Below are 18,872 nucleotides of genomic sequence, written 5' to 3'. Positions count from 1 at the left end.
TGGCCTTTATCTACCACGTGGCTACCATGTACCTAGGTGGTACAGGGGATAAAGTGCCTGGCCTGGAGTCAAGAAGACTAGAGTTCAAAACCAGCCACAGACACTTAACTAGCAAGTGACCCTGAGCAAGTCACTTAACCTCTTTTAGTCTCAGTTCCCTTGACTAAAATGGGGATAATAACAATATCTGCCTCGAAGGCTTGCTGTGAGAATCAAATGTGATAATAATTGTAAAGCACTTACCACAATGCCTGGCACATAGTAGGCACTATATAAATATTAGCTTTTGTGATGATGATGATGTCTCTGCATGTGCACCTGCTCCCCTTTTCAGTTTACTTTTATGTGTTATTTTCCCCCATCAGAATGTAAGCTCCTTGTGGGCAAGGATTGTCTTCCTGCTTGTAGTCTCAATCCTTAGCACAGTACCTGGCACATAATAAGTGCTTAAATACTTGTTGACTGACCTGACTTCCAGACTAAATCAAAATGACCACAAATTGGCAGCTTCTCTAATGGAACGGTCTAAGACGTATAGATCAGGCAAAAGATGGCAGCCAGTTAGATATCTCTTGAAAAAGAAATTAGAGGATGGGGTACTGAGTAGCGGGAAAGAATAAAAAGATGCTGGGGAAATGGAAATCCCTCTTATAGAGGCATCTGAAGGAATATTGTCCAACAGCACAGGATGCTGTGGTGACTGAGGCTGATGCATAGTAAAGATTCTAAGTTATAACATAGGATCCAGTGCAGGGGGTAAATAGGAATAATGTTGATGGAATTCAGCCAAGGTACCAGAAGGATCAACCCAGACCAGAATAGGCTACATCCCACATTTGTGGATCATTTGACTATCATCTTCATTTATAAGACTGGAGGTACACAATCCTCTATACTATTTCATCCATCTAGAGGGTGTCCTGAGATCACAGAGCTGGAGTTTATGATGGTGCAATTTGCGGAGTGTTGAGGCATGGAAATTTTAAGTTGATTCCCAGGTCTTTTTTTCTTTGTCCTGTAACCTTTCTGATAAACTGGAATCATCTCTAATATCATCTGAAGTGCAGAATAGAATGTTATTATTTCCTTCTGTCCTTCCACAGCCATTGGAAGTCCCCAAGAGGGCAGTAGGTAAATCCTAAGGTTTATATGGTCCTTGTGCAGCAATGTCCAATGAAATTTAAGGTAAATTCCTAGGGAGATGGGGAGCGAGACTTAGAAGTACACCATATTAAGCAACAGTGATGATAAAAGGTCTGGTACCATGATCCAATAACCTCCTGAAGAATTAGGTAAAGTAAAGGCTTTTGACAGAGAAAAAGCCAGACCCAGTTTGCTACCAGCAGTGGCTGGTTGACTGGCTGTCTTGGTCACATGCAAGGTGGCCTACAGACGATGTTGCATTATATTATGTTACTTTAGATTACCCCAAATAATCCACCAGCCCATGGACATGTCTTTCATATGTGTACATAGTGAATAATATCCTGGTAGACCCATGACCACCAACTTACCTTGGTAAGCAGTGACAGGGTTTTGAATACTCAAGATTGCCTGACTGTCTGGCCATCATATCACAGTCAGGGTACAGCCTAAAATACACAGAGGAGGCCCTAGATGTTTAGTCATCTATTTGAGACTCATTCTTCCTTGAATGTAAAGGCAGAATCAGCACACAAGGTAGTTAATTGAACCTGGGTACATGGGTCCTATAACTGTTGTTGACAGATGAGCTGAACAAAATCAGTGGAATTCTCAGTGTGGGAGGTTTTACAGTTTGATGTAGGCTGTTTAGATTGTATCCCTTTTCCTTGGGGAAGAAGAAAGGGGACATACAGATTAAAAACAGATAAAATGACCAATCAGGCTATGAGAATAGCCTTTATGCCACTGTATTTATCTTCATCTAACTTGCTTATGGTCAATATAGCAACAGATATCTGCAATCCACCCAACCCTTCATTGGTTCGTTTCTAAAAGATTCAAGCTCCCTTTGTGGACCACAGTAGGAAGCCTCATAAACTCCAAAGATATCAATTGATCTATAGATATAGAGATAGAGTTAGAGATAGAGATATCTCTATCTCTACCTATGTATATGTATATGTGTGTGTGTGTGTGTGTGTGTGTGTGTATGTGTGTATGAATACATTCCTAGGCCATCTTAACTGAGCACTCCAGGATTACTTCATGGAGGCCACTCCAAGCCTGGGTATAGTTTGAATAGCTATAATTGCCAAGTTACATGTACAGTTCCATTTTCCAGAATTAGAATAAGGATGACACAGAGAGACATAAATAGAAATATCATCTCATTTGATTCTCACAACAACCCTATGAGGTGGATGCTATTAGAGGACATCCATTCATCAGTTCTAGCATCTTAGGAGTCTTTTTATTTAAAAATTGAAAGTTCTAAAGAATGGAGCCCATCAGATCTGGCACTGACTGAGTTTACAGGTAAAATATAGGTGCTCTACATTCTATAGCCTTCTGGGTGGTATTTAGGGAGCTTTACAGACCTCTGTGTTTGCCAGAAGTTCTTATTCTCCAATGGCTTAGCTCATATGATCATAAACTGAGAGCTATCAGGGAATTTTGATATTCTCTAATCCAACCCTCTCGATTTATAGGTGGAAAAACTGAGGGATAGAGGAGCTTGTCCTGCATCATACAGGTAGTAAGTGTAGACAGAGCTGGAATTTGAACCTGAGTTCTCTGATTTCAAATCCAATGCTCTGTACCACCCCAGGCTGCCTGTCATAATTGCACTCTAGTACAGACAATATGCTGAACTATTAAGTACGGGAGAGTCAGTTTGACATGGAGGATAGTAGCAGTGGCCTAGTAATCAAGAAGACATATCCCATGTGGAAAAATTGGGACACTGATGCACTGTGTTTGGCATTATGAACTGATCCATCCAGTCCAGAGGGCAATTTGGAACTATGCCGAAAGAGTTATCAAACTGTGCATACCCTTTGACCCAGCAATACCACTACAAGGTCTGTATCCCAAAGAGATCAAAGAAAGGGGAAAGGCCCTAAGTGTACAAAATATTTAGAGTAGTTCTTTTTGTGGTGGCAAAAAATGGAAATTGAGGGGATACCCATCAATTGGGGAAAGGCTGAACAAGTTGTGGTATGTGATTGTGATAGAATACTATTGTGCTATAAGAAATGACAAGTAGCATGCTTTCAGAAAAACCTGAGAAGACTTATATAAACTGATACAAAGTGAAATAAGCAGAATCAGAACATTGTATACAGTAACAACAATATTGTACAATGATCAACTGTGAATGACTTAGCTATTCTCAGCAGTACAATGATCTAAGATAGTTCCAAAGAACTTATGATGAAAAATGCTACCCACTTCCAGAGAAAGAACTGGTGGAGTCTGAATGCAAATCAAAGCATACTTTTTTATGTATTTTTTATTTCTTGAGGTTTTTTGTCTGTTTTCTTTTGCAACATTGTAATATGAAAATATGTTTTGCATCATGACTATATATGTATAATCTATATAAAACTGCTTGCCTTCTCAAGGAGGGGAGAAGGAGGAAGAGAATTTGGAATTCAACATTTTTAAATGAATTTTAAAAATCATTGTTATATGTAATTGAGAAAAAAATTAAAAATAAAAAAGAAGACATATCCCAATCCCTCTTAATTCTGGTACATTACCTCTCTGTTGATTATTTCCTGTTAATTCTGTATATAACCTGTTTGTATATAGTGTCTTGAACATTGCTTCCCCCATTTGATTGTGAGCTTCTTGAGGTCTTTTGCCTTTCTTTGTATCCCCAGTGCCTAAGACAGTGCCTAGCACATAGTAGGTGCTGAATAAATGCTTATGATTGACTGCCTGACATAGGTTCTAATCCTTGCCCTGACACATACTAGCTGTGGGACCACGATCAAGTCACTTAATTTCTGAGTGCCTGAAAAATTGTCTAAAGCTTTAAGTTATAAATGAGTTGCTGATGCTCATTGGTAGGAAAAATTTCCACACTGAGTTCCCAACATTGATAAAATCACAGGGCCAGAGTTTAATTTTTTTCAAAAGCAGATACAGGCTCATAACAGGTAAATTTGTTTGGTAAATAACTCTTTTCCTAAATGATAAATTGCTTTCAACCATAAAGGGGCATTTAGGATCTGGACATATTGAAAAGAAGGGTAGTCATGAGCCTTCTCTTTAGTTCCTGGAATGCTCGTTCATTGGTATCTTGCAATTAGGCTGCCTTGCTGATCTTTAGCCTGTCCATAAAAGGTATCATCAGGGTTATCTAAAAGATTAACAGTGATGAAGAGTGGGTACTAGTCCATGATTGTATTGGCCTTAAGGGCCTAGTAATTTTAAAATAGGTCATCCTATTTTCTTTTTTTCAAACAATGCCAATGTCCCAATAACAGACGTAAGTTGGCCAAATGAATCTCCATGTGGTACTATTGTCCACAAATTCCCACAGGGATTGAACTAGGCTCTGAAAAGGAATAGATGCAACCAACCTTTGGGGCCCAGCTCTCTAGGAATTAGACTAATTGTATAATTGTGGATGCCTCGTAGAGAGTCAAGGTATTGGCCCTTGGTAGTGCTCAATACATCCAGATACCTGTCAGAAAGGAGAAAGTTGATGTCTGTAACCTATGTGAAATTGTTGGAGATGCTGCTGAAACAGAGAAGGGAGTCAAATACTAGATACTTCTACTATGAAATGTCAGAATCGTACAGAGCCAGTTGATAGATTCTGAGAAACACCAGGAACAAGAACGATCTGGTTCCATTGAAGGAGCAGGAATCATACTGGCAGCCCACTGGGCTGTGTGAATGGGCCCATCTCTTGGGGGGAGAGGAAGGAGTGACACACATGAGGTGTTGGCATTTATTGTTGCTACCAACACCATGGTTATACAAGCCTTGTGCAATCCCCATTGAAATAGATATAGTCACAACAACCATAAAAAGGAAATATTTCACCAACTCTATGCCATTAACCATATATTCATTAAAACATTATACTTTTTTTCAATGAAGCCTGACAAACACTTTTGTGTCATGACATCTAAACCCAAAACAGAATTACAGTTTAAATTTGTGTACTTCTTTGTTGTACCTTATTCCATATAACATTAATATGATTAATATTTCGATTTGTTGAAATTTCCAGAATCAATCTGCTGATATTTGCTAAATCAATCAGCTGAAATTAGTTGCTGTCACTAATAGCATTTTGTTTACATAATAAGACTGAGGGATTACCAAAAGCTGCTAGAGGCATTCAAACTTATTTTGTTCATATTGGATTTCTATTTTTCCCCTTGATGTTTGTATATAGGAAACATATATGTGTGTATAGAGATGCATATTATATATAGCCTATATACTTTATAGGTGTGTGTGTATATATGTATACACACACACATAGATACATGTATATATATCCACACATATGATATAGAATATAGGTATGTATACACATATAAATATATATACATATATAATATAAATATATATTATATATATAATATTATCATATATGTAGTGAAGGATTACCATTTAGTATTTTTTTACTCCTATTCCCATACTTTTGTAGTCTTTTGATAAAGTAGGAATGCTATAATATACTAGACTGAATCAAATAAAAATATTTGAACTCTAGGTAAACCTATTCTAACCATAGTAGGCTTAAGACATCTTGATTGCTCTAGGGGTAAGAAACCTGGTCAATTCTCTTTGCCTTTTCTCAGAAGATCATCTGCTTGACTTTTGTTTGTCTTTCTCTACTCTCTGATTGATACATTTCTCTTACTATCCCAGTCTCTCTGGTAGCATGGTCGATGGAGACAAGAGAAGAAAGAGAAAGAGAGCCTCCTAATGATTCCCTCTCAAGGGCCTGCAATCCCCAGCTCCCAAATTTGGAGTTCTCTTCCGTCGTATTAAGTGTTTTCTAAACTGTAACCCATAAGAGGTGGATTAATCCTCTTCAACCAATCAAAAGATATTTCCTATAGCACCATCTGTCGTTATCCAATGACCCAAAGTCTCTATGATCTTTTTAAACTGATTGAAGACTTTTTCATACCTAGTTTATTTTGGAATGATTGGTTAACTCAATTGACATCTAAGCCTTCTGTAATTAATTGGGGTGGTGATAGATTCCTACCCTCACACTGACAAGCTGCATAATATGTATGGATCAGAACACTTAAAATTCTCTTTTCCTCTGGGAAAACCTTTTTTTGAAAGGCAAGCCATGTACAGTGCAATTTGTATTTGCCTCATTTTTTAGGCGGGATAATTCAAACTGTTGTATTTTACCTAATTTTTGCAAAATTAGTTTTTTTAAATTAGTTTTGAGTATAACTCTTGTGTATCTAAAATATCGGTGGGAGTTCTCAGTATAGGTTAAATCCTTTTTTTTTTTTAATGATAAGCTCTTGACTGTCTAAAGCACATAGTTCCTACACAATTCCCTCCCATATTTTTTTCTTGTTGTTTGTGAGCTGAGTTTTCTTCTCCTCTCTTACACTTTTCTCCCTTCCAAAGATCCTAACATCCAAATTCCCTGGACTACTTGTGTCTCCTTATATAAGGCACTCTGTCTCCTATCTCCATGTTTTGGCACTGGCTGACCTCATGCCTGGAATTCTCTCCCTCCTGAATGCCACCTCTTCCCTTCCCATCTTCCCTTCACACTCAGCTTTAATCCTACCACGTGCAAGATCTTTTTCCCAGTCCTCCCAGATGTTGGTGCCTTTCCACCTATGATGACTTTCCATTTACTCTGTATATATCTTTTATGCAGATAATTGTTTCCATTTTGTTTCCTGATTAGATTGTGTTTTACTGAGGTCAGGGACTATTTCTGCCTTCTATCTATCCTGGTTGCTTAGTACAGTCTGTCATATAGTAAGTACTTAATGAATATATCTTGACTGACTGAACTGGACTGTGCCTGTTAAAGTGTTTGATTTTTCAAAAAACAAACAAACAACTATTATTGAGATTGAATTAAGATCTTAAGCTATATTTAAATTGGGGTTTTAAAAATGGACTATGATTAGAAGAAAATAGGATTGGGAGAAAGACTAGAATACTCAGAAAAAATAAGCCATATAAGAAGTGTAGACAGAGCAACTTGACTATCCCTAAAGTCTTAACAGAGTAAGGAATGTTAGGCAGTACAGGGTAATGGAAAGGTCAATATGTTTATTGTTTCAGTCATTTTTTGGTCATATCCTACTCTTCACCACTCCATTTGAGGTTTTCTTGGCAAGGATAATGGAGTAGTTTGCCGTTTCCTTCTCCAGCACATTTTACAGATAAGGAAATTGAAGCAAACAAGGTTAAATGACTTGCTCAAGGTCCCACAGCCAGCGTGTGAGGCCAGATTTGGATTGAGGAAGATGTGTCTTCTTGATTGCTGGCCCAGCACTCTATCCACTTCTCCACCTAGCTGCCCGTAAGGTCAAAATACTTGAATACAAAAGATGACTACAGGTTTTGGCTGTATAACTTATGAAATATATATCTTAGGTGAGTCCTTTAGCCTCTTAGCTTCTGTTTCCTTTATTGCCATGTGGCAACAGTGATACCATCTCTCTTCCACTGAAGCCCTGTGCCTTGACCTGGCAGTGGAAACCAAGATCTGACTCATTCTGCAAAGTCAGAAGGCTTTAAGGGAAGGCCAAGTGACAGATTCTGTATTGCCTGACGTCCAGTCTGGCTAACTTTGTAGAAGCATATCTTCAAACGATCATTAGTATCACTGAGTGATGAATTATTTGGCCAGAGTAACTCAGGAAAACTCTACTAATGGATTAGAAACTTGTGATCTGCATAAGTAGAGGAATCAGCCACACAGAAGAGATCAAAGATCATTGAACTATTAAAGTAATAAATGTTTTACTTTGGGAGAATCAAATGAGTTGTACTATATAGTGATGCTTTTGTAAACTGTGAAATTCTATACAAATACAAGTTCTTATTATTTAAACAATGAGAAAACATGTCCATAGAGCTCAAAGTTATCTTAGAAATCATCTAGTTTGTCCTCTTATTTTCAAATAGGAAAACTAAATTCTAGAGGCTTTAAATGACTTGCCTAAGATAACAGAGATAATCAGAATCAGTGTCTAGATGAAAACTAGGTCCTCTGACTCCAATTTAGTGTTATTTTCATAACAAGTTCAAAGGATACACCTGTGGGGGCAGCTAGGTGGAACAGTGGATAGAGTGCTGGCCCTGGAGTCAGGAAAACTCATCATCCTGGGTTCAAATATGGCCTCAGACACTTACTAGCTGTGTGACTCTGAAGAAGTCACTTGACACTGTTTGCTTCAGTTTTCTTATCTGTAAAATGTGTTAGAGAAGGAAATGGCAAACATCCCCAGCATCTTTGCCAAGAAAACCCCAAATGGGGTCACTAAACAACAAAATGAGAGAGTTGTCTAGAATTCCAAGGTTCCATATTTTCTATATAAACTTACTGATCTAAAAAGAACATTTCTTTTTCTAAAAAGTATTTCTCGTGACTTTTTAACGACTCAGTTCTTGTGACAAATAAAACAAGTACAGGAACATTAAAAACTATGCTTTGTTCTTGTCCTTTAAGATGCCCTTTGCTGGAACACAACCCTATATATTTCTCCATGTGTCACTAATCTGGACTTAACAAAAGTCCAAGCAGTCTACAATGTAAAGACTGTATTTACCAGCAGAGAAACTCACTTGCTACAGTACTTAGATAGTGGACAGAGGTTCATTTTTGAAGATATAATAAATAAGACTAAAACAAGATAAGAGTTTTGGGATGTGCTTGGGTGTGTGTGCTTAAAAATGGACAGAATTTTGATTGATAAATTTTGTACCAACATGCTATATTGATAGCAAAGGCCATCGTGATCTGGTTCTTTAGATGGAATTATTATATTCACTTATCTATATATTTGCCATGTATGTATGTATGTATGTATGTATGTTATCAGTCTGTCTATACTTATCTATCCATCTTATCATGTCAGGCTAAATGTTGGGGATAAAAAGAAAGGCAAAAATATAGCTCCTACCAGCAAAGAGTAAGTAGGCCAGTATAGCTGGATCCTGGATCTTATAGTGTATAGACAGGAATAAAGTAAAGTAAAATTGAAAAGATAGGAAGAGGCCAGAATATGAAGGGCCTTAAAAGCCAAATAGAGGATTTTATAATGGAAGCTTAAGGGTTCCATTTTTCTTCATCTGTAGAATGGGGGTAGTAATATACATCTACCTAGTTCACAAGGCTGTGGTGAAGATTAAATGAGATAATGCATTCAAAATGTTTTTTAAACCTTGAAGCATTATATTAATCTGAGACAATATTGTTATTAATCACCCTAAATACAGTTTTTCTGTACTTTCAACATTAGTCTGGAAATGTATCCTTTTTAAAAAGTTATTTTGAAAGCACTGTCATCCCCAAAATGGGAAATCCACTGTTTTCTGTTTCCTTTACTAAATTTTTATTATTGATGTCAAAGAAGCCAAGAAGGCTAGTAATTGTTTTACATAAATATATTTTAACCTAAATCAAAGTACATCACTTGAAAATGTTGATATCTGCCAGATAGACTTTCTTTCAACCTAGAAACAATTTGGATTCATTGTTCTATGTCCTTCAAAAATATCTTTGGTTCTATAGCTGCTTTTAACAGCAAAACTGACAGTAGAACTAGAGGAAAGAAATTCTAGGAAATTTTGGCATACCATGGCACAAAGAATCAAAATAAGGTCTTATGGCCATATAGCAAAGGAATAAAGTAGAAATATATATTTAAAAGGAAATAATCCAGAGACAGTGATAGCTAGTATAGTAACTATAGTTTGACATGGAGAATCACTTGTGAGGGCTTTAGTCTCCATCTAGGTCTCCTTCCTTCTCCCCACAAGTTGGTTGGAGGACCTTGTGAACTTCAAAGAGTCTGGGGGATTTGGAACTTACTTTTTGAAAGCTCACATTATTTATATCCAGCCTTTTTTCTATAACTCTTGAAAAGGCCTTTGGCCAAAAGCAGTAAAATTGTCTTGACCTGATATATGTTATCTCAGTTTTTCCTTATCACAACAGCTGGGTTATAATAATACCATCACACTGAAGTTACTGATTTTCAGAAAACTCTCCAATCACCAATGTGCTATTGCATTCTCCACAGTACTGATTCACTTATCAAATTAGAAGATTCCTTTGATTCTTCAAAATTTTATGGTTTTCACAGGTTCAACGATTCCCTTCACTGGGATAGATTATAGTCCCTCTATGTTTTCTTATCCTGTGTGATTCATCCATATCTTTTAACAATTTTTCAGAAGTTCCATCCAATGTTTGTTGTTAGAAGCTTTCTTCTGAGTCTTTTAACATCATTTCAGGTATCACAAAAACAACAATGACAAAAACAAACAACAAAAACAACAAGCCTGTTATACATTCATTCATACATACATTTAACAAATAATAGATTTTCTTCTATGTGTAAGGCACTGTTGGGTGAATGGGCCAAAAGTCATACATAATAAGATCAATATATATAGATTAACTCTGAATTTAGAAACATCTGCTCTAAATAAAACTACTTTCCAAGTAGCCTTACAACTTCCACCATGAATATCATGTTTCTATGAAATGGAAAAAGAGGGAAGAGATAAATGCTTGACCCTTGATAAAATTATAATACTCTTTTTGAGTAAGATGATGGCACTGGCTAGGGTGTTTAGAGTGGTTTTGCCTTCTCTTTGTTTTCTTTTTTGGTTTGTTTTCCTCTTAAAGGCAAAATTACATATTCTAAAGAGCAAATCTAAGGCCAGAGACTTCAATGTGGTGGGAAAGATACCAGGAGACAACATCAGACTCCCTTCGAACTTCCATTCATACTTTCTATGTGACTGATGGTGAATTAGGATGATCCTTTCTAGCTAGGATATGATTACCACTAAGCAACTTAAATATGTATTTGGGAATGAAGGATTAAATTATTTTATAAAATAAACTTAGCTCAAGATTCTGTCAAAAACTTTACCAAGACAGCTGCCTAAAGGTCAGTTGCAAGCAGAGCCAGAATTTATGCATGCTTAACCTTTATTATCTAAAAAATGCATGTTTCCACAGCAGCAGTCAATGAGTCTTCTGGATGATACATGATAACTGAAAACAGAATACTCCTTACCTATTCTCTTTGCATATCTCTATTCTCTTCTAGTGGTGACAAAATTAAAACAATTTCCTGAAACTATATACTTGAGTATGTTCCAAAAATTGTATTTATACTTATTCATCTGTAATATGCCATTAAAGGAAAAATCAGCAGTAGAATATATAATCAAATTTGTTTTCAAGTTTTCCCTTTCTTTTATCACTTATATCTGCCTCTGAAAGTACATTTCTGAAAATATGTCTCTAGTAAGAGGCATAGTAAGAATAATTACTCATTGGGTAAATAGCATGACAGTCTGAAGTATATAGAGATCACAGTTAAAGTATATAGAGAACAGAGAAGAAATGTTGAGAACTGAAAACGATGTCATAGTCTCATAAATTGAGATGATGAAATGCAGTACATTACTGTGTCCTAGGCCATATGTGGAATTAATGGAATAATATGGAATATTAATAGTATGGCTAATATGGATGTGGCTACTCCTTCTATCAATGCAAATCACAATCCTTCTGTGCCTTAGTAGTTTGAGTTCATGAATTTTTGATGAAAAAAAACAAAAAAAAATCATTACCTACTAGCCACTAGTGCCCCTTGGATTAATGCTATTTTCAGGATTTAAAGGATTTTTCTTAGAATGAAAAAGAAAATCAAATTTTCCTACACATTTTACTTCCTACATTGAGTGGCAAATGCCTCTCTAAATGAGCGAATTTTTATGATAAATCAATGTTGATGCTAAGATAAGTAAGAGAGTACATGTACAAAATTTAACAAATGGGATTCATTGAAAAGCATTCTTATGGTTGACAGAAGCCTGAGAAAGGCTGGATATGGGGAATGCTGCAGGTTTTTAAGTGTCTCTCTGGAAATGAACTACTAGCTGTCAGATCAGTTCATGGGAAGGAGAGGGGCAGCAACAAAGATGGCTTACCATAGACACCTTTTTCACAGGAAAAATCCCATCTCTGACATGCATCAGAAATATTTCCCTACTTTTCCTCACTTCCCAGGGCTCTGGGACAGTTATTGGTTGTCAAGAAAGGCATTGCTTGTTTCTGCTTCTAGTCCTCTGCTTGGAAATATTAGAAGTTTGTAATTAGTTTAAAGAATTGAGGAATAAAGGGAAGAGGAATAAAGGGAGTCTGGCTTTCCACATGGTTGACTACAGATTTGTTGATCTTGTTCTCATAGGGTTAAGGGCCCTTTCTTATGTCTTTGGCTGGATTCTGAGGAACTTTTTCAGAAACCAAGAAAGGTGTTGGTCAGTACACTTAGAGGTTTTTATATAAAAGCAAAGTATGAAGCTATTTTTTGCAGTTAAAGTTAAAGTTTTAAATTAAAACTGTTAAGTTTTTCATCTGAATTTTTTTACTTAAATATTAACCTCTCCTGAGCCAGTTCCTGGGCTCTAAGGCTTATTTATAGAGATAGTAGACAGGTTAATATATTCACTCATGGTGGATGGCATGTTCAGAAAGGACAGCAGCTGTGGTGAGAGGGCTTGCCAAGCCCTTTTTAAGGCTACTTACCCACCTTTGGTGTCCACATGTCACCAATTCTTACCTGTGACTCCAAGAAGCTATAGCATGCACAGTAGCCACATCTTGGTAAACCATCTTGGCAGATAGGCTAAACCAGGTTGAGAATAGCCAACAGGCTTCAAACCCTTTGGTGAGTTATGGGAAAACAAAATGCTATTTTTTGCAGTTAAGGTTTAAGTTTTAAATTAAAACTGTTTTTTTTTTCATTACTTGAATTTTTTATTTAAATCTGGATTCCCCTGAACCAATTCCTAGACTCTAAGCCTTATTATAGGGAAGGTAGACAGGTTAATATTCACTCATATTGTTTTAATCAGTACTTCAAATATTGGGGTGTGTTGCAATTATCATATGGGTCACAAGGCAAATATGGGGGCAGGGTTGAATGGATACTACCATAGGATGGTTTATTTTGATTGATTCTTGAATGACAGACATTCTGGGCCTCTACTCAAGTGTTTCCAGTTTAGCAGGGCCTGCCAGAGTTTATACTGTAGTGTCACAGGCTTTAAGAGCCCAAGATCACCTCTGTGCCAACAGGGAACCAGAGTAGATTGTTAGTGCAGGGTTTTACATCAGATTGCCTCTAAAATGAAGACAGATTAAATTTAAAATTAGCATGAAGGACCATGATATTTGACAAATCAACAAACTAGATCATTTCTATATACAAAATATAGAAAACAAGTATGATACCACTAATCTCTTCTATTTACCTTAAGGCATTTTTAAAAAAAAATATATTACTGTAATTCTAAAATTGTCCTGTGTCTTTCTGAACACCCTTCTGCCCTCTTTGGTGTATTTTTTAAATGTTTCATTGACCCTTTATAAAACTAATTCAAAAAATTAAAATTAGAGAGATGAATTTGATGCCCCAAAGAAATTTACAGACTAAATTATTGTCATATTATTATTGGTTCATATGATACTGTCCTTTAGAATGTTCCATTTTTAGAAAGTATTATTATTTACCTTGGGCTACTGACCATTATCATCACCTAGTGGCCAATCTGCTTCCGACAGGGATTATCCCTATACTTACATGGCTACGCTTATCCTCAGGCAGTACCCCCAACATATTCTCAAAATCTTCTCAGTTTGGGTAGAACTTCCCTAAGCTTACACTCTTTTCAATGTTTGAGAACCCATAGTCACTTCTACTTCTTAACAAAACACAGCAGTACAACTTTCAGATTTGTAATAATAACCATAATAATTAGCATTTATGTAGCACTTCAAGGTTTGCAAAATGCTTCTCAAATATCTCATCTCCCTAACAATCCTGGGAGGAGGTAGGTGCTGTTATTATCCCCATTTTACAGATGAAGAAACTGAGGCAGAGAGCAGTTAAGCAACTTGCCCAGAGTCACATATCTAGAAAGTGAGGTCAGATTTGAACTCAGGTCTTTCTGATTCCAGGTCCAGAACTCTATCCACTGTGCTACCATATAGTTTACATCTATGTGCGACATTTACATATATGTGCCCCCATATATTTACATTTTGCTAAACACTTTCCCCAGTTGTGAGGGTGGGTAGCACAAGTATTATTATCCCATTTTCAGTTGAGAAAATTAAGGCTCTGAGAGAAGTTGAATGACTTAACCATAATCACATCAGTAGTACTGGACTTGGATCTTGAATGAGAATCTTCTAGGTCTAAATTCAGTGCTCTTTCCCCTACACTGTGCATTTTCTTTTGGATGATTCATCAATTAGTATTAAGCTATGATTCTTTTTAGACAGCCAGAGGGCACAGTGCATTGAGTGTTGGACTTGGAATCAGGAAGAATGCATTTCCAATCTTGCCTCATACACATACTACCAGTGTGACCACAAGCCTGCCGGTTAATTGCTCTGATTCTCAGTTTCCTCATATGTAAAATGGGGATAATAACAGCACCTACCTCCCAGGGTTGTTGTGAGGAACAAGTAAGACATCTCTGTAAAGCTTAAAATATTATATGAATGCTAGCTATCATTAACATTTTAAAAAAGGAATTACCAAATAATCAAAAAACTTCTTATGAAAGTCACTATTCAACACCTTATTGTGCTATGTCTTAATATTAAATCAATTTTATAAAATTATAACATGTCTTATAATACTATAGAGGATCTACTCAGTGGTTCTAGTTAATTGTAATTAGGTGGGTTCCTCCCCCCCTTAAATGCTGCTTTAACTGCAATATTTCATGTTTTTTTAAGAGTAAACCTATTTTAGATAGTTTGTAATTCAGATAAGGCATTTTTAATAAAATAAAAAAGTTGAGTGTAAGTGATCTATCCCTTCCTACTTCAATCAGTTTCCTATTCTTAAAGCACATCTCCTCACTGTGCCTAATTAGGTACTCTACCAATAATCACCAGGCAACAACTACCTGAAATGAAGGCAGAGTGTCTGGGAAGAAATGGAAAGCATTTATCAAACTTGTCTCACAGTACAACTCAAATCCTTTTTTGTGAAGGAAATATCCCATCATTATACACTCACTAATGGCTACAGTGTCCTAAGAGTGACATTATTTTTTATCTAGTTATGTTTTTGTGGAAGTTGTAAATATAATCAAGGTACAATGACCTGATAAGTTCCACAATCCAAAGGGAGGGTGTCATCACCACCTGGCACATCTTCACTTGAAAAGCTCAAGACCTCATGATGGCCCAGATGCAGGCAATAGATTATTGACACTCCCCCACCCCCACATACCCTTAGAATATCTTATTTGAAGGAGTTTAAAGTATTTGAAGTAGCTGGTAAAGTTGCTGTGCCTGGAGTGTGGTTTGTAAGGAAAGGGAGTTGTGAAAGGTGAGACATCTAGGAAGATAGCTTGGGTCTGGATCAAAAGTGCCATTGATATGTTATCTGAGAAGTGTTTAATAGAGATGGTTTTGGCAGATACCTTTATGCCATATTTTAGCAGGAAGAAAATGAAAGCAGACAGGCTGCCAAAAAGGAAATGTCAGAAGCCCTGAAGAAATATGACCAGAGAGTCATTTCCTTGGTAGAGAAGAGGCCAAAAGGAAACCACAAACTTAGATAATGCCATAGGAAGAAGAGGTGGCTTCATTTGGTACCTGATTGAATGTACATCAAAAATATGGAGAAGAGGAAATTCTGAGCCTTTTGGCAGAATTGTGAGACTTTCTCTAGGATGTAGGAAGCCAAATAAATAGATTGTATAGAGATAAGGAAACAAGGGATTCTAGCTTTATTATTTAATGCTGGGGGGGGGAGAACCAGATTATTCTGTCTAAATGAGCACAAATTTTAAATTTGTTAATATAATCATAGACTCTAAATGTTGTACCAAGCCTGAAAGAATGTTTCAAAATCTTTTCCACAACTTAACAGCGAGTAGTAGGATTTTATTCTTTTTTATTTTGCTATCATTTATTTTTCTTTTTATTATTGTCTGCTAAACTGCATCAGAGTCAACTAAGATTAGCTTTTATCACAGAATGAGAGAAATTTAGAACTAGAAGAAACCTTAAAGGTCATTTAGTTCATTTCTTTTATTTGGCAAAAGAGGAAACTGAAGCCTATAAAGAATTGAGTGACTTGTCCAAGGTCACAGTGTCAAGGCCAGGACCATAATACACATCTCTTGATGCCTATCTCTTTCTATTATTCTGCATAAGCTGTTGTGTAAAGTAGAACATCACATAATCTCAGGTCCTTTGCTTTGAATTGCTAAGACCTACATGCACAAGTGTTCTGGCACCTTCCCGATTGCTCCTGGGGATAACTGCCTCACTTCCCTAACCATCTAATGAGGAAGCACAGGCATGCTCCAGTGCCAGTTTCAGCAACCCTCATTTGACAAAGAATGGCCTCTAGGATAGGAAGTATTTTTTTTGAAAATGATGAGTAAGAAGAAATATGACGCAGAAGACAGTGAAAAATGAATTGAGGAGAAAGTTGCTATAACTTTTCAGCCTGTCATTACTTTTCAGAGTTTGAATTTTGCTTGAGATAAAATAAAGACTGTCTCCACATTTCACCCAAGTCAATGCATGTTCTCTATTGTGTTATTTTTAAAAATCAAATGCTAGCTTTCTTCCAACTTCTTTTGTTCATTTTTTACCATTGCAGTTAATTTTTCTAGTATCCAAACTTCTCTACTTCTCAAAGAATTTTGACAGGTGCAATTTCATACCAAATAGTAAAGTGTAAACAGAAATTTCATAAAAGTATTAGGTGTCCAAAAGAATCTCCAAATGGATTATTTCTAAGTATATACTTTGATATTAAAGGTTAGTGACAGAAACTCATTGCTAATATGATCGATCATATGCTGTCCCTCACAACATCATTTAGACTTAGTTCTTAAAATCTTAATAAAGTGTTTTGCCTCTTGCTCTTCCCAGGTAAATAATATTTTTTCATTATCTTTATTTTCCTGGCAGCTTTTGATTGCTATTTTTTACATTGTATTTCTTCTATTTCTATTTTCAGGTAGAGATTGAAAAGCTGGATTACCATCACTATCTGCCTCTGTTTTTTGATGGGCTTTGTGAGATGACATTTCCCTATGAGTTTTTTGCTCGACAAGGAATCCATGACATGCTGGAACATGGGGGAAACAAGATACTTCCTGTCATTCCACAGCTTATTATTCCAATAAAAAGTAAGTGAACAGGTGAAAAAAGAATCACTGGATTTATATGGTGTTGGTTTTTGACAACTTGCTAATTAAGCAATAAAACATGACAGACTGAGCACATCCTCAGGTTTGATGTAACCCTCAGTAAATTGGTATATCAGGCTAGATTTCCAGGACCCACATTACTGTATTGCGGTTTATCTGGAATTACTCTTACTCTATTAAAGAAAGACCTCGGATATAATATGAAGGGAAAAGCTAATTTATATTTTATAGAGTTTGTATACTTATTATCTTTTTCCTCTACTATCATAAGGCTCATATTATGAGAAAAAAAGGATTTCAGATTTGAGATGTATTGAAAATGAATATTGAGTGTATATATGTATGAGAGAGAGATGCTACCAGTTCTTGATAACTGTGACTTCCACCTACCAACTCTTAAGTAAAGATTTCAGATACTTTAAGGGTTTTTTTTTAAGTTTTAGCATATTTTATATGATGGGTTACATATTTTTAAGGCCATGACTAATAAAGGGAGAAAGATATTATTATTATTTTTTAAAAACCTAAAAATTTTTCACATGATATATACTTTTTTTAACCTTGTGAATAAATTAACATCAGAATTCTCAGTTTTCCATGATTCTACTGATGCTGCAATACAATGAATTCCATTTTGAAACTTACTGCCTTGTCTCTGGATTCTCAACAAGAAAATGATTGCTGACCAGTCAGCCATCCTGTAGACCACTCCCACATCCCGGGTGAGAAAGAGAATGAAACCAAAGAAAAGAAGATTGCTACTGGGTGTGAAAGAGTAACATGGAAGAAAAATGGTTCTTTAAGTCGAACCTTGTTAAAAAGCAGTTTTCACTCCCCCATATATATCAACTAAGTGAGGGGCTGCTGTTCTCTGAAGACTTCTATAAGGATATATAGTACTGAGTTATATTAAAACTTTTTTCATGAGTGATTTATCCTCCTTTCTAACAGGTCACAATTTTTGAACAGGTTAAATTGAACTTGAAAAGCTACATTTCTTAAAGAGTGTACACATACTTCTGTTGAGTGTTTTATTGATAAACAAAAAGGTACCAGAACATTCTCCCCACTGACTGACAATATATTTCCCAGCCTTTCCTTCTCATGCCCATCAAAAAGAAAAGGTATTATATATGAAATATCGAGAAATTTCAACCCCGTGTTTCCCAGCCAAGTTAGTCAAGGAACTTCTCAGCTTCTTCTCTCTGTTTTATATCTTAGTTTGAAGAGTTCATGAGTGAAGATAGGAAATAATGTAGAGACTAAATAATGTATCATTTGGGATGTCTGCAATTAAAATTTAACTTGAATTTAAATGACAGTGTTGTAGGCAAAAGAGTCAATGAGAACTGGCCTTTCTTTCATATATGTTTCATCTCTACACTTAAAGAAAAACTAACTGTGGGAAATAGGTAGGAAGTGATTTCATTCTGACAGATTCATTCAATAAGCATTTACTAAGGGCCTACTAAGTTCAATGA

At 36.1% G+C, this 18,872-nt stretch overlaps 1 protein-coding gene across 4 annotated transcripts in view; it reads left to right on the top strand.

Annotated features, from left to right (window-relative positions):
• Positions 1 to 18,872, top strand: part of PACRG (parkin coregulated) — a 627,029-nt gene that overhangs the window by 309,386 nt on the left and 298,771 nt on the right. For all 4 annotated transcript variants that reach the window (XM_078156751.1, XM_078156752.1, XM_020986761.2 and 1 more), the window contains one exon: positions 17,199 to 17,370. In XM_078156751.1, the coding sequence (XP_078012877.1) occupies positions 17,199 to 17,370 (172 nt within the window). The remainder of the gene's footprint in view (positions 1 to 17,198; positions 17,371 to 18,872) is intronic.

This window comes from Phascolarctos cinereus, unplaced genomic scaffold (assembly GCF_003287225.1).
Source record: "Phascolarctos cinereus isolate Bilbo 61053 unplaced genomic scaffold, phaCin_HiC Scaffold_5;HRSCAF=322, whole genome shotgun sequence".
Lineage (NCBI taxonomy): Eukaryota > Metazoa > Chordata > Mammalia > Diprotodontia > Phascolarctidae > Phascolarctos > Phascolarctos cinereus.
The sequence above is the reverse complement of the archived record's forward strand: the minus strand, read 5'-3'. Positions and strand labels throughout refer to the sequence as shown.